Here is a 16,583-nt window from a genome sequence, read left to right as displayed (position 1 = left end):
TATTACACGCCAACTCGTGGGCTTATTTACAAACCGAGTTAAAAAATAAATCCCGATCTCAATCTCAAAATTTCTCAGTGACAGGGATTATTACCTCCACCACCGAAGGTGAAGGAGGTTGTGTTTTCACCCTTCTCTGTTTGTTTATCTGCATGTCTGTGCAAGAGATATCTGAAAAAGTTATGGATGGATCCGGATGAAATTTTGTGGACAGGTTCGGTGTGTGACAAGTACGAACTGATAAGATTTTGGTGAAGATCCAGATCCGATTACTATAATTTTTTCAATGATTCTTCACCATTGAGAGGTAGGGCTAAACTAATATATCGATATCTCAAATAGTTGTGGACGGATTCGGATGAAACTCGCTGGACAGGTTGGGTGTGTGACCACGACGAATTGATTCGATTTTGGTGAAGATCCGAATCCGGATACAAAAATTATTTAATTTTTAATTCAAAAATGTATTGGGCCTGATATGTTCTTCTGGATCAGACATTACGTGGCGGAGGTATGCGCTCTACAGAATGCCCTTCTAGTTATTATTGTTACTACTTCCTTTTGTTGCTTAAACATTTCAACTATCACTCAGATACTTGAGATTGCTCTGAAGATCAATTTAGTTGTTGAACACATTTCTGAAGAAGCATATATTGAAAAAAAAAAGAAATCTCCATCAATATCAAATAATAAATACAGTGACAATTGCAGAAGAAAAAAAAAAACTTAAAAAAAAGAAATTTCCTATTTTGTTCGCACAGCACAAAATCAGTGGGTTTTTTAGGATAACAGAAATTATTCAACTTTATAAACATTAATTAGAAAACAAGCAGATTAAAAATAAGATAAACAATATGAAGATTTGTTGGAATCAAAACTCGTACAATACATCTGTTCATCCAATGCACCAAATCATTCCTTTTTGGTCTTCTTCTTTCGTAGGCAGCACAAGGCTGCTGAGTAGTAGCATCATTGGCTGGGGGTGTGGAATGGGTGTGGGAATGGCTGTGCCACTGATGCAATGCCCCCTTCTGATTTGGGCAGGAATTTGGAATTTGTTCAGGGTGCTGGCGATAGCTTGCCTCATCTTCGCGGAGGACACTGTGGGAACTTTAACGTCGACCAACTAATGAGAGCAGATTGGACATCTGTTTAACGTCCATCCGAGGGATGACACGCACATTGACAAATCAATTCCTTTTGGTGTGCCTGGCAGGATGAATTCTGAACAGATTATTTTTGAGACACACTACACCAATACCATTTCTCCCCGTCTTTGAAACCTCCATTTAGGGGTTACAGAGAGTGGGGAATGGAGTCCTCCCAGGAAATGAAGTATTCACTGCCATTTCATTAAAGGATCATGTTTCATTGACCATGTTGTGAAGTTTTGTTGTTCTCACAACTTTGTTCCGAGGGTTCTTTTCAGGACTGTCACCGAACAGTCTCCAATTGTCGTTTGTTAGTCGTAATTTTCCCTGGTATAGTTTTTAAGATCTCACTGAGATTCTTCTTGACTACTCCCATTGCTCCAACTATCACTGCCATAATGTTGGCATTCTTCATCTTCCAGGTTCTTTTGACTTCATTTTGCAGATCTTGGTTCTTGGTCGTTTTTCTAATTCCTGCATTATTTAGCCCAAAATCGTTGGGGACAGACACCTCAATTAGCAATGGTGTCATTTCCTTTTTGTAGCCGAGTACTATGTCCTGTCACAATGCTTTGTTTTCTATGTTAAAGCGTGGTGGGATGGTCAGTATGTATTCTTTGATGACGATGTAGATTTGAGGAAAAATCAAATGCCTCGGAGCAAACAGAGCACTTATAGGTTGTGTGTATCTGCTGGTGTTTGTGGCACGTTGACCACTGAGTGAATACTTTATTGCACACATGGCACTTATATGGTTTCTCGCCAGTGTGTATCCGCATATGCACATGGTAGCTTGAGCAGTGACTGAATGCTTTATTGCACACAGTGCACTTATACGGCTTCTCACCGGTGTGTATCCGCATGTGGACCTGGCACGACGACCTCTGAGTAAATGACTTCTTGCAAATACTGCAATCATATGGCTTTTCTCCAGAATGGGTCTTCATGTGTGCCAGGCGCTTGTAATTCACAACAAACGATTTATTGCACACATTGCACTTATATGGCTTATCACCAGCGTGTGCACGCATATGTTCCACGCACGTTGACCTCCAAGTAAATGACTGATAGCATATCGTGCACTTGTGCAGCTTTTCACCAGCAGGGGTCCTCTTGTGGTTCTGGTAAAAAATAAAAAAATAAATAAAAAATATATATAAACAAGGAACTTCAGCGCAGGAGGATACCACGCGACCCAGCAAGCATGTGCAATGGTTGCAAACTAATGGTGGTTTGTTCATACTCTTCCCTTTCAAAATGCTGAGGGTCAAGCAAGGAGGCAGCATGTACCATTTTTAAAGTCTTTGGTATGACTCAGCCAGGGTGGGAATTTAAACCACCGACATCCCAGAGTCACAGTGGACACTTTACCCATTACACTACTGAGTCTGCTGAAGGTAGGTTAAATTATTCCAATAACATGTATTACATAAACTGCATCTCACTGCTGTTTCTCTTGCATGAATCCTAAAATGTACTTGGGCAGTTGAGTTTTGCCCAAATGCTTTAATGCACATACTACACTTGCAAGGACTCATCACGTTGTAGGTATTCGTGTGAAACTGAGGGGCTGAGGAGCAACTGAATGACGAAGACCATTCAGTGTCCTTGTGTGTCTTTTCACAAGTGTCAATATTCACGTGTACCTGGTCATGATTACTTTTTTGTTCGTAATCCTTGGACTTCGCACAATGATTCTTCTGGTCTTGCTGCAAAGATCTCTCAGTGATGGTTTGAACATTCTTGGTACAGGACAAGCTGCTGAAGATCCTTGTCGATTTCTCTGAAGATTGTTCACAGAGAAAAAGTCATTATGTGCATCAGAGAGATGTAAAAACATAATGGATCTCAAAAAGGAATGGAATGACGAAATTACCAGCTTGGCTTGGTTATCAATTTACATTTTTGAATGAGACACACTTGGGCCAACAACTTCCCCCAACCAACCCCAAAATAATGTGGGAATAATTGTGACCTTTAAAGAAAGAAGAAGCGAGACAATTGCAGGAACGTGTACCAATAGGGGGAAAAGGTAGAAACGTACAAAATTAATGAAAAGTATTCTCCAATTCAAACAATTGAGAATTCATGAACACACAAACACCTGGGACCCGCACAATAACTAATAGGGAATGTCAACCAAATTCGGCCATTTTCATTTGTGGCATGCAGCACAAGGCTGTGGGGTAGCACCGTTGGTTGAGGGATACGGCTGTGCCGCTGATGCAATCCCATCTGTATGTTTTGGTAGGAATTTTGAATTTGCCCATGGTGTTGGCTATAGCTTTCCTCCTCCTCATGAAGGACACAGTGGAAGCTTTAACGACTATCAACTAATGCCAGCAGATGTGATGCCCAATTTAACGTCCATCCGAGGGACGGCATACACTTGATGAATCACCCTGCGTGTGAAACACCGGGATGACAGTTTCTAGCTGGGCCCAGATTCAAACCCAGGCTTGACAGCTTAGAGGTGAGTGTGCATACCTCTTGGCCATTCTGCCAGCCCACTCGGCAACAATGAAGGTTTGTAAAATTTCAAAAGATTTTCCATTGCTGAGAAATAGAACAACAAAAAAAATGGTGGAAATGTCTTCCTTGATGCTGTTTTAAAAGTGACGTCACCTATCAAGGATGATTAATCAAGGGATGTCACTGAGGATTAGTGAAATACAAAGAAATTAATTGACTGTACAAGTACCAGAACACAAACCCCAAATGGGGATAGCTATACATGAGGGGTTTGGAGGCATGCACCCCCACAGAAAAGTTAAACATTTTGTTTTTTTCCCCCTGTGCTGCATAATGAGACAGAATATTAAAAAAAACTATGGTTTTAAAATCTTTCTGGAAGATGACAATAGTTTATTGAGTTAATGATGATGTACAATTAATTAATTTGCTTACTTTTGTATCCCTTTAACATTATCTTGGGTGGGGAAGGATGAAACAACATGGCAGCTCAACAGGTAAAAATACGTGCTCGGTGCTCCACAATTAACAACTATTACACATGATTATGGTCCACGGAGAGGATATAAAATGTCAATGACAGAAATTAAATCGTCTTACAGCACCAACCGAGATTACAACTGAAAACAATGAAGTCGTAGCATTGATGAAAAAAACTTAAAATTCATTCTGTTCAACCTGTACCATGCGCAGTGGGACATGGTCTGAGATCATGCATGTGTGTGTTGTTGGTTGTTATCTCCATATGCGGGTTTCAGAAGGTGGAACGGAGCCCTCCCAGGTCTTTAAATATCCGCCTGTGTATGTGTGTGTGTGCCGTAACTTTATTAAACATCAGATTTTAAACAAATTTTTATGATGACAATATGGGGAAGACAAATTAATAACTTGGTCAAAAGATCAAAGGTCAACGTCACATAAAATCATCAATTTTCATCTAATTGACTTGAAATTTGAACAGGGTTTGCATATTGGGTCACCGAAGCCGATTGCTATTGAGGTCAAAAGGTCAAGGTCGCCCAAAATAATCAATATTTTTACCTTCGCCGAAGGAAAGGGTATTGCATCTGGGTCTGTTTGTTTGTTACTTTCAAAATCGAAGATTTTTCAAGTACATTGGTTGGTCGTGTGCGTTATTCTGGGTTTGTTTGTCTGATTGTATGTCAATCGCCTTCAGGTCACCATTTAAGCTGATCTTCACGAAACTTCACCACATGGTGGAGTTTGTCGTAAGCAAGAAGCCTATTGTTTTTGAGATCAAAAGGTCAACAACTTAGATGAGATTTCTAAATTCCTCAATTTTCATCCGATCGACTTGAAATCTGAAGAGGATTTATATTTCAGGTCACTAAATTGAACCAGCGAATGATTTGTGAGGTCAACATCGACCAAAAGGTCAACATAGACGGTGATATTTCTAAAATCCTCAATTTTCATCGCTTTGACTTGACATTTGAAGAGGATTTGCATATCAGGTCACTGAATTCAACCAGCTAATTATTTTTGAGGTCAACAAAGGCCGAATTTCTGAAAATGTCAATTTTCATCCAATTGACTTGAAATTTGAAAAGGAGCTGTATATTTTGTCATTTAATTCAACCAGCAATTATTTTTGAGGTCAATTTGTTTTATGGATTTTGCAAGTATTGTGCACTGCACGACGTCTTTTTCTTGTTTGTTTGTTTGTTCGCGCAGAACTTGTGTTCGTCTCCAGAACTGCTTGGTGGATTGAGACAAAATTTTCACCATAGGAGCAACTACGCATGTAAATAGAATGTTTTATTGATAATTATGATGTCAAAGGTCACGTGGTGTGGCAGCTATGTTGGAAAAACGGTATGTTTAAAAATAGCTATGTTTAAGAAATTGTATTCGTCCATCTGTAGTGGGGTTCAAGGATAAACACACCGTACATCCGTTCCATTATCCGTGCTTCTCTGCCCGTCCGCCATGCCCTTCGAACACGTGTTAAAATCTCTGCCGATCAATGTGTCTGCCTCCTCTTAAAAAGGAACTACTCAGCCGTCCGGGGGCTGTCGGTGTTAACCGCCCGTCACCACAAATTGGGTCGGGTGACAACATAACCTACTTCACCTTTGGTGGCAGAGGTAATAAACATCATGGATCAGGGTCAATGTTCCATGAAAGCGGAGGTGCATCAAAATGGGATGTCTTGGTACCCAGTCATCACTGCCAGGAGGTATAAAGTGGAAATTCTAGTTATGGCTCTTATTAATTACGTAACACACCAGTACACAAACACCACACAAAATACACCACTCAAAACAAGTCCTGGTGAAGGTCTGCAATCTCAGATTGCTCTTTTTCTTGTTGTATTTTGTTGTAGCTCTTTTCTTCATGTTCCATCCATCCATCCATTGGGACCATACTCTGTGCAGTGCATTGGGCTGCCTAAGCAGTCTCCTTGGCTATTGGGCACAATCCTGGACGAGTCACCACTCTGACACAGGATACCAGCAAGCTGGCACTCATTTTGCCGACCTCGGAAGGATGACAGGCCGAGTCAACCCCACCTGTTAATACCAGGTGGGTTCATGTTCAGCATACGCAAGACGAATAAGTCCAGATACAAAGCGATAAATACTTTCTCGTTTGATATATTGACTCACTTGTATCCCAATCCACACCAGCTCTCAAAAAAAAATTCAGAAATGGTTTTTTAATTTGAAATTGTAACATTGCACCACCTTTTCTCCTTTTGCTTTTGTTAAGACTGCTTCCCAGTAATCCTATATCTGGGGGGGTACCATAACATGTCCGTGTCTGAAAGGACCATGGTTATGTCAGGTGGTTTTGCCCCAAGAGAAACTTAGCGGCCAGATTGGCAAGTAATGTGGTCGAGATAGAGCGCTCTCGGGGCGTCTCTGCACATGGCTGGTGTTGGTCATACCAAGAGTCACGCCACTTTCAGAGGTTTCCTCTTGCTCAGCTGCAACTGGCACACTTCTCTCACTCAGCTCCTCCACAAACTCAGCCCAACTACACCAATAAACTGGGCTCAGCACCTCCCACTTTCAGCTTTTCAAGGAACAGGCCTGAGCATGGCTTGCTCAGTCAAATATCAGGCCACAGTTTGTATGACTCTGCCTTCCTTTGAGCTGATGTAAACGAGCAGGGTGCCACGTAAACGCTGTAAAAAATGAATAAAATAATAATAAACAGGAAGTGTGGAAGAAAGAAAACTGTATTCATAGGACACGTGACATGCGAGTCCATCTGTTGTAACTGGGTCATGCTGTGCATTCACAATGGAAGTCTGCAGGTAGCTTTTAAATTAACACAATTGCACAAAGAGGTGTGGGAAGTAACATGCCTTCCCATCCACATTTTAGTATTTTAGTGAATAGTTTCCCCCTGTTTCTTCTCCTTAGTTGGACAGTTATTATTGGTCTTTTGCTGTTTAACATGTAGTCCTCAAGTTGGCATGTTTTGGGTCACCATGGTAGAAAATCTCCAGAGATGTCAAACCAAGAGACCAACAAACCAAGAGTTAATGTTTGACAGTTTTCATGGCACTGCACATCTTTACGATAATGTTGGAAGACGTATCGCTGTTTTTTTCAAACAAATTCAGTGGCCACCTTGTCCATTAGGCACTTGGATTAGATGCCCCTTGTCTTGTTGCCAAAGATCCCATTGTTCAATGACAAATGTTTGTCGGGTGTAAAGATATCAAAGCTCAAGATTATTTGGTGCAAAACCTCTCAAACCAGACAGCTTTAAAAGCAACAGGGTGCTAAGTTGTTGCTGTTCGCTACAAAGTTTGTCTTCCTTGTTTTTTTTGTATACAAAGTCAAGGTTCGTGGAAAAACTCAAACAGAATGGATCAAGACACAACAGAACAAAATGAATGTTAGAAAGAGGGTGGAAAACACCAACAGCAGGATTGAAGGACAACCTAGGAGACTTGGACTAATAATGGATGTGAGGAGGAAGGATGGGTAGGGGAGGACACACGTGGTGGACAAGATGTTTTCAGAAGCAAACTCTCAGGAAGGAAAAACTGTAAATTTGGAAAGAGGTGGGCTTGGGGGTGAGGTTAATAAGGCCAGAAAAGATAATAGTTTTGATGGGGGGTGGTCTGAGATGGTGGTGTCTTGTCTTGAAAACCTGGAGGAAAGAATGAGATTTAAGATAATGGGGATGTTGTTCGACAGGGGGGGGGGGAAAGAGGAATGAATGAGTGGAGGTGAGCAGTGATTCTGGATTTTTGGAGTTTTGGCAGAAGGTTCCTGGTAGACCGCATGCAACCTGCAGAAACCTGAGGGGAACAAAACATGGAAAGAACAGAAGGTGCAAGACCACAAAGGAGGTAGGAGAAGACAGGGAGACCACCGACCTGTCTGAGATGGGAAAGTGATTGGCCTATAGACTCTGCTTCATCACAGGAGATTCCAATGATCTTGAAGGTCTTGGTTTCCACAGCATCAACCTGAGCAGGGTTTGAGGCAGGGGCACCAGCTCAGAGGGGAGAGCAGTATGCCATCAGGCTGTGCATGATGGCATTCTAGGTAGATAGGAGTTCAAGTGTGCAAAGGAAGGAGTTTGTACGACAGAGACTGGCTATGGAGGCCAACTTAGAAATGTGGTTTTCCCAAGAAAGGTCATGGCATATAGCGAGACCCAAGAATTTGAGCGATTGAACTTCCTCAAAAAGATTGTTAACAAAGTAGATGGGAGGGTTTTTCCAGGTGGTCCTTTCGAGAGAGAGAGATAGTGGGAGTGTGAGATTTGTCAGGATTGAAAGACATATTCCAAGTGTTTTACCAGCTTGTGATCTTATGAAGGTCTGAAGAAAGGGTAGAGGTGACCGACTACCGATCTAAAGGATGAGATATGTCACGGCACAGGATGGAGTCATCAGCATATAGATAAAGAGGATTTTCCAGAGACTCAGAGAGATCCTTCATGAAGATTAGAAACAGGACTGGGCCCAGAACACTGCTTTGGTGTACTCCAGTCTTAACGGGGAGAGAAGATGAAAGGTGTTTCCTTAGTTTGAAACACCAGGACATACATGAGTTACATCATGATGCACTGCTTTGTACATCTGGAAAATATAGTTTTTGCAGCTCTGATGAAAGATATCCTCAATTATACTGCCTTCCCTGTTGGGACCTTCTTTCGGTATCTTTTTACAAAAAATAGGTTCCATAGTATTCCTTGATGTCTTTGAAACAAATATTAAAGAGGCTACACTACTTAAAATAGGTTCAGTCATTGTATTTCTCCCTACTTTTTTGGACAAGATCTCGGTTGAGATGACAGAGGATATGAAGGCAAGGTAATGAAAGTGTGGGAATAGAGCCATAGTTGGATAAAACAAGCAAAATAAAATACTTGCAGGAAAAGAGGGGAGATAAAGTCACCTGTGAGTACAAGGGTTTGGGTTGATAAGGTAAACAGGGAGTCAAAAAGATCGTTTGTAAGGATGGGAGATGTTCTTGTACAATATCCTTCGATATGTCCCCATGAGACTAATTGAAGGAAGGCCATAATTATGGTTTAAAGAGCTCGTCGACGAGCTAAAAATCAACTTCACACGGCAATCTTATGATTCTAGCTTACTAAAGGTGGAAAAGTAATTTTGTAGGATACAGATTAGTAATATTGCTTTAATTTACAAAAAAATATTGGAACACATGTGCAGGATTCAATGTTACATTGCAAGTCATGAACCCATTGTACTGGTACAGTGTTGTAATATTTCGATGTTCTCTCCAGAAACCAAACACCACATTGCAGATACACATGGCTGCCATTGAGAAAGATATTCGTGTGGTAATTGCTTTCCAGATTACCAACAATGCATTGCAAAGCAATTTGATATCAACAATCAAAACTGCTCACACCAACTTTTGCACATTTTATTGAAGGTGAGTTTTGTGAGGATAAACAAACTATTTACGAGAATAAACCACGCTCTTTTTTGAACAGGAATGATCTTAGAATAAGACGCAGGAAAGCATCACAAATAACCGTTCTGGATGACACAAGCCTCACTGTACTCACCATCTGCAGAGAAAGAATCTTCATTCGGCTCTTCCTTCACATGGATGTCATTTGAAGTGCGAAGATCGTTACCAAGAAGACATCCTGCTTCCACTGGAGATGTTTCACCTGCACAAGATCCAATGTTAGCCTTGAGCAGGATCTTGATCATTGAATACAGGTGATGTGTACGTCCACCTTACTAATGATCAGTGATTAGTCTGAACTCAAGTCCATTTTTGGAGGACACGGACTCAGCCTGATTCCGACTCAGTATGGCAAAATTTAGTGTACAGAAGAAATAAAAAAGTAAAAAGGTCGTTTGGACCATCCCTTCCATCTCATACTCCAGCCTTTTAACACAAAAAAATCATCCTAAATGAGCAAAAGAATTGTGAAAATATCTTCTAAACACATTTTCTATATAACAAAGGACGTTATTTATAGTATCAGGAAGAAAAGTCCCAGATGTGTCGGGTCAAAGAGGTCATGCGATCATACACGGCGATCGGAGAAATGCTTTGCGAGGGGTTACGTGACTAACATTCAAACAGAGAAAAAGAGTGACAGGTGTATGCATGAATATATATTCAACTGTTTAGATTTCTCAATTTTATCCATATTTTCTTTATTCCACATTAGATATGGGTTTGTTATACAGGGCCGAGGTGTTAGGGTTAGGAATTTAGGTGAATAGCCGATAAACTTTAATTTATAAATCAGGGTTAGGGTTAATAAAAAATTTTTAATAAAGTTTTGAAATTAAATAACAATTTGAAATTTAATGACATGGTTGGAAACTTATTTTTGTTTGGGTTAGGGTTGCATAATTCCATGTGCAATTGAAAACAAATATTGTATCACAGTGTTAAGGGGATTTGTATGAGTACAGAAAGTGGTTGGATGTTCCTGTTGGACAAAAATAAATGAATTACAGCATAAATAAGGAGAAAAATTCGTGATTTTAAGCATGATTAAATAAGCCACGAAATCCTCTAAATATGATCAGAATCAGCTTCCTCAACAGAGAGTAACTCAAAAATATATGCTTTAATATTAATTTGATTTCAGTTCATTGTTGTTTGGGTGGGTATATTTTAGGGTTATGATGATGTAATTCAAGTGCGATTTAAAACAAGTCTTATCACAGTCTGAAGGGGATTTGTATGAGTATAGAAAGTGGTTGGATGTTCGTGCAAAACAAAAACAAGTGAATTATGGCATAAATAAGAAGCAAAATTGGAGGATTTTAAACACGATTTACGAATTAAACAAGCTACCGAATCGTCTAAATATGATCAGAATCGGTTTCCTCGACAGAAAGTAACCCAAAAAGGACTTTAAAAATAACAATTAATCTTTAAAAAGCAACATTTTTCGAATTTGCTCCTGTCAATCTGGAGTTGCTAATCTCTGTGGGGGGTTTACTGCAATTTTTTTGTGACGTAATACTTCAAAGTCATATATCTAATTTTAAACTCACAGAAAGATGAAAGTTAACATGCAAGATCGTATTTATCTCCTCTTTCTGAAAATATGATAATTTGTCCCTTTCATGTTTGATCTAGAGTTGAAGGACAAAATAGAGGGAGTTGTGAACAAATAAGGGAAGTGGGGACAAATGTGAGGTAGGGGGATGCATGGTGTGGACAAGATAGATACATAAGCAAACACTCAAGAAAAGCTGGAAGTTTGGAAGGTAGAGGGTGGGGGGGGGGCAGGTAACAGGGGTACAAAAGATAATGGTTTTGGATGGGGGATGATCTGAGATGGTGGTGAACAGCTGCCTTAAAGACATGGAGGGAAGGATAAGTTGAATGGAATGTGGAAGTTGGTTCCACAGGGAGGAAAGAAAGGAACAAATGAGTGGAGGTGAGCAGTGATCCTGGACTTTTGAAATAGGGAATACATGCACTGCGGCTCTTCGGATATTGCGTTTTTGACCTCATTCGAAAAAAAATGGCTCTTCTTGTTATTTGGGTTGCCGACACCTGGCCCAGAGGGAGAATGGCAAGAACTGTGGCACCTGACCACAAGGGCGTGAGGCTGGCTGAAAACAGCTAACTTCACGTCGTAGACCAACATCTCAAGACATGCCACACAAAAGAAAGAAGACAATGAAGAAGTCCTTCAAGTACCCGGCATGAGTGAAATGCTCCGTCAGGCACTGTGAGTTCCTGACACAGAGTAGGTGTTGCCACACCAGATCTAACCATTCAGTCGGAAATTATTGTTTCGAGTGAGATTAGCAAGTGGGTGGTTGGAGATTGGTGAGTAGTGAAGTATGATGAACATCTGTATCTAGGAGAAGTTGTGTGCATTGTTTTAGTTGAAACTGAAGGTAAAAGTCATGCACAGGTATGGAAACTTTTGGAAGTGACCACCACCATCACTACTACCAACACCACCAGGGCCAGACATCCTCTTCTACAAACTTGACCAGAACATAAAAAGATAGCAAGTTCTGAAGTTGAGGGGTCCAGAAGCCAACTCAAATTCGAGGGAATTTTGATGTTGATTATAAGGCCAATTGGCACTGTCTTCAATGTCTTTATGATGCAAATCAACCTTATAACACAATTTAACATGTAATGTATGGAGTAACACAATAAAAATCGTGTGCTTGAAATTTCACCTGTTGAATCAACAATGCTAGCTGATGTGTTTCTTTATTTAATTTACCACCAGCAAATACCATCGCTTCGCTGGAAGGAATACCAAGAGGGGAGGGGAGATTGAGAGGAGGGGAGGAGAGAGAGGGGGGGGGGAATATATAAAAATTTATAACACAGTGTAATTTATACACATGACATCATCGTCGTGTCATAGTCAGCGTGCTTTTTTCGTTGAATTTAATATTTCTGGCTGCAAATCTCCTGACCGGTGATCAGCGGGGCAGAGATGATTTGCTCATGTGGCAGGCGACACTTGCTGACAAGTCGTGCAGCAATTGCTGTGATGGGACTCGATCTGTGCTCTGCTGCCTTATCAAGTGAGGGGGTTCGATTCAGTTATATTAATGAGCCTAATATGGTCACAAATAAATGACTTGCAGTACATTGTCCTGCGGAGCCCATAAAAAGGGTGAAATCTAGATCGACATCTCTGCTTTCATCTATTTGTGACCATAGGCTTTAATCTCAGTCTGCAAAGGCTTGAGGACCATGCGGATGCCTTCTGTGATACATTTATGCACATGACATCATTGTCGTATCATAGTCAGTGTGCTTTTTTGTTGAATATATATGTATGTATATATTTATAAAATTATATAGTATAGGATGAAAGAAATTTAAACTTTGCACTATCAAGTAACTAATTAATCGCTATCATTTCCTGCATAGGACATCATTGTATTTTAATGTGAGCAGTGCTTTGGCCAGCTGTACCTGTCAATGCAGCTCAGATTGAGGCCATGTACCCCACATGCGAATGATTTACAAACGCTTGATTCTAGCTCTTCCCTGAGCCTCGATCATATAAAAAAGAAAGAAAAAAAACTAGAAGGGCACTCGGTAGAGTGCATACCTCCGCCAAGCGATGCCTGATCAACAAGAACATATCGGGCGCAATACATTTTTTTAAATACCTTGCTCTATATCGTTTTTGGCCCCATCTCTCAATGGTGAAGAATCACTTTGCAAATTAAATAATTCTCGTATACGGATCCGGATTCGGATCTTCACCAAAATTGACTCAATTCGTCCTTCTCTCACACACACAACCTGTCCACCAACTTTCATTCAAAGCCATCCATAACTTTTTGAGATATCGTGCTAGACATTGATTTAGCCCGATCTCTCAATGGTGAAGAATCACTGAAAAAAAAATTCTAGTAGCCAGATCGGGATTCGAATTTTCACCAAAATCTAAATCAGTTCATTCTTGTCACACACCTAACCTCTCCACCAAATTTCATCTGAATCCGTCCACAACTGTTTGAGATATCCTGCACACAAACAGACAGACAGGGGTGAAAACAACCTTCTTTCACGTTTGGTGGCAGAGGTAACTAGAAAGCATCTGAAAATGCAAAGCCACTTGGTACTTCAACTAAACTTGACAAAAACGATAGTTAAAAAAAAAATTGTACATTTTATTCATTTGTGTTCTCCATAATCTCATAATAAAAGTGTATTGAAGATTTGATGACAAAAGTTCATTTGGTAAAAATGTTAAGACCTGGACATACACACTGAATCTCAATGGTAAACAAGGATTTTCATTAAACCATTTATGGCTGATCTTTCACCTCACCAATGACGTCATCCTTACAATCCCTTATTCCCCATTTGGAGTAGAATGAGATGTGCCAAGTTTCAAATTTTTCCGATCATCAGTTTCACGTATATAATGCTTTAATTTTTTGCGTTTAATCCAAGATGGCTGTCATATCACGAGACCTATGACATCACATTTATAATGAAAATATTTCCCATCGAGGGGGGGGGAGGGGTAGTCGCTCTTTTTTTGTCTTGAAAATTTGTCAATCGGACAAGTGGTTGCTAAGAAAAAAAAGTTCAAAAACAAGAGCAAAAAAACGCCAAAAAGGGTCGAACATCAACAATAATAAATAACAATAATAATGAAAATTATTTCAACAAAATTATTAATTTTTTTCTCCATATTTCTCATAATAAGGCTTTGTTGAAAATTTGATGACCAAAGCTCAAATGGTAAAAAAAAGAAAGTTACATGGGGGACGGGCTAAAAAATACATTTTGCAAACTTATCTGAATTCCGAGCAGAGCCAGAACCCGGTAAGTTTTTTTTCCTAATTACCGAGCCGGATTCGAACGGAGTTTTTGCATCCGAGTCCCAGCACTAAAAATGAGTTTCACTTGACAAAGAATGCCCCATGTAGCAGGCTGTTAAAACAATGTGAACTAAAGACCCAGTGATTTTTCTATTTTCATAAAACCTAAATTCTGTTTCAGAAAATAAATTCAGTTTTGCGTTCTCCCTGATCCTCTTTGACAGACTCTTCGAAAGGAGCAGATCCAAGCACTTCTCGCTCAACTGAGTGTCTCCGCCCCTCTTCCTCAGCGATGTATTTCACAATCACAGCAACCCAGAAACACAGGGAATAATAAAACGATTGTTTCTTTTGATAATTGTTTTGGCAATCTAATCTGTATTTCGACAAATGTATAATATAGGGAGGGGGCCCTGTGTTTCCAGTCAACCTACCAGGACAAAGTGACCGTTTCATGCAGGTTTTACAGATGTGGATCGTGATAACATGGTAGGTATGCATTGAACAAAACATGTTGTGAATATTGTGATCGTGAAAAGTGGGGTTTAATTATAACCAGGGTGCATTGGAGATCTGAATCTATTTGAAACTGGACTGATCTGAGAAAGGAATAAAGAGCCAAAGCAGTAAAGTGCCGGATCGACATCCAGTTCTGCTTAAATTATCTGCAACAACATGCATCGTTTTAACAAAAGTATTGGGACATTCTACATGGGTATTCATACACAGTTCTTTATTCAATTTCAAAAAGGGTTTTGCTCAGTTTTGGTTGAAATGACAGTTTTGGCATGTCATTCACACTTTGTACCAAATTTATAACGTAAAATATTGCACAAATTTCCTTGTTTCAAGGTTCGTCGGGCCCAAACTGTCCATAATTTATTTTAGACTGCATGTCCTTTGTGCAATATTGGTCAGGTGTGTTCCCTCTTTCACCCTCAGCGTGTCATCCAAACTTAACTTGGGAAAGCCCAACGTGAAGGAAATGTTGTAAACTTCTGGTATCAAATTACTATTCCACATTTCAATTCCATCACCTGTTTTCCTTGTGTCATCTTTATTAAATGCTTCACCAAGTTTCAATAACTGAGCACTGCAAACTTTATGAAGAACACGTTGTTTTAAATTGGGAGGAAGACATGCAGGTAAGGGCATTTGCTTTGTGTGCTGTCCCATGAATTTGTGAAATAAAGGGGAAAATAAGTCTGGAACTAAACTAATTGCACAATTTCATTTTGGATTCTTACCTTGCGAGAGAAAATCATCTTGAGATTTGGGTTCCACCTTCACCACCACAATAGAATCTGCAAAGAAATAAAATCTACTTTAAACAAAGTACACAATAACGACTAGAGTGAAGTCGATGACACACCATTGCAAATCCATACACTTCCCACCTAAAGCAAGATTGAAAGATGACAAAAAGTTCCTCGAGGAATAACCCAATCACAAATTTTGAGTTACTTTTTTTTCCTCCCGAATTAACCCCTGTGACCACAAATCCCCACCACTGAGGGGCATGAACCGGAGGTCAAATCCAAAAATTTGTTACGTATTTCATGCATCCCCCAATGTTGATTGCATATACAGTTTTTTTTTTTAAGGTTTCAAAAGGTGCCCATAATTGCATTTTTTGGCATTTGACCTGTTGACCCCACCCCTAGGGGGGGGGAGGAGGGGGAGCCAAAAGTGATATTGCTCTTGCACCTTCATGCCATGTGGTGATCAGAAATACCAAGTTTGGTGAATGTCTGCCCAACTGTTAGGATGAGATAGCATGATGGACGGACAGACAAACAGACAGACAGAGCCAATTACAATATTCCCCCCGTCTTTTTTCAAAAAGTGTGGGGATAAAAACTCACAGCACCCTTTGCCATCATCGATGAGTGAACCGGACTCACCTATTAAAACCTGTGAAGGTGTTAATGTGTGTGAGGAAAGAGTGAAAGTTGATAAACTCGGAGACAAAAGTCGTAACAAGGTATGGGCAGGGGAACCCTCGGACGTATCATGTTGTAGTGAAGCAGAGTCTGTAACATGTAATAATGGACTGATTGGAAAATGGATGAGTGAAATGGAGACAGATGTTCTCTGGCTTGGCATAATCCATGTTTGCCTATCGTCTCGGTGAAAGATCGTTGATATCGGATGTTTTGTGTGTGTATGGGAGATCGAAACAGGGAAGATTC

At 40.1% G+C, this 16,583-nt stretch overlaps 1 protein-coding gene across 7 annotated transcripts in view; it reads right to left on the bottom strand.

The window, feature by feature from the left end:
- The window catches only part of LOC147010018 (uncharacterized), a 144,695-nt gene that overhangs the window by 125,283 nt on the left and 2,829 nt on the right, over positions 1-16,583 (bottom strand). For 6 of the 7 annotated variants that reach the window (XM_085860996.1, XM_085860995.1, XM_085860993.1 and 3 more), the window contains exons 2-5: positions 15,639-15,695; positions 9,657-9,764; positions 2,798-2,934; positions 1,999-2,272 (exon numbers count right to left, since the gene is read on the bottom strand). In XM_085860996.1, the coding sequence (XP_085717122.1) occupies positions 1,999-2,272; positions 2,798-2,934; positions 9,657-9,764; positions 15,639-15,695 (576 nt within the window). The remainder of the gene's footprint in view (positions 1-1,998; positions 2,273-2,797; positions 2,935-9,656; positions 9,765-15,638; positions 15,696-16,583) is intronic. The other variant, XM_085860999.1, reaches the window with a different exon arrangement.

This window comes from Eptatretus burgeri, chromosome 17 (assembly GCF_056783735.1).
Source record: "Eptatretus burgeri isolate ZD-2024b chromosome 17, Ebu_testis_v1, whole genome shotgun sequence".
NCBI classification, from domain to species: domain Eukaryota; kingdom Metazoa; phylum Chordata; class Myxini; order Myxiniformes; family Myxinidae; genus Eptatretus; species Eptatretus burgeri.
The sequence above is the reverse complement of the archived record's forward strand: the minus strand, read 5'-3'. Positions and strand labels throughout refer to the sequence as shown.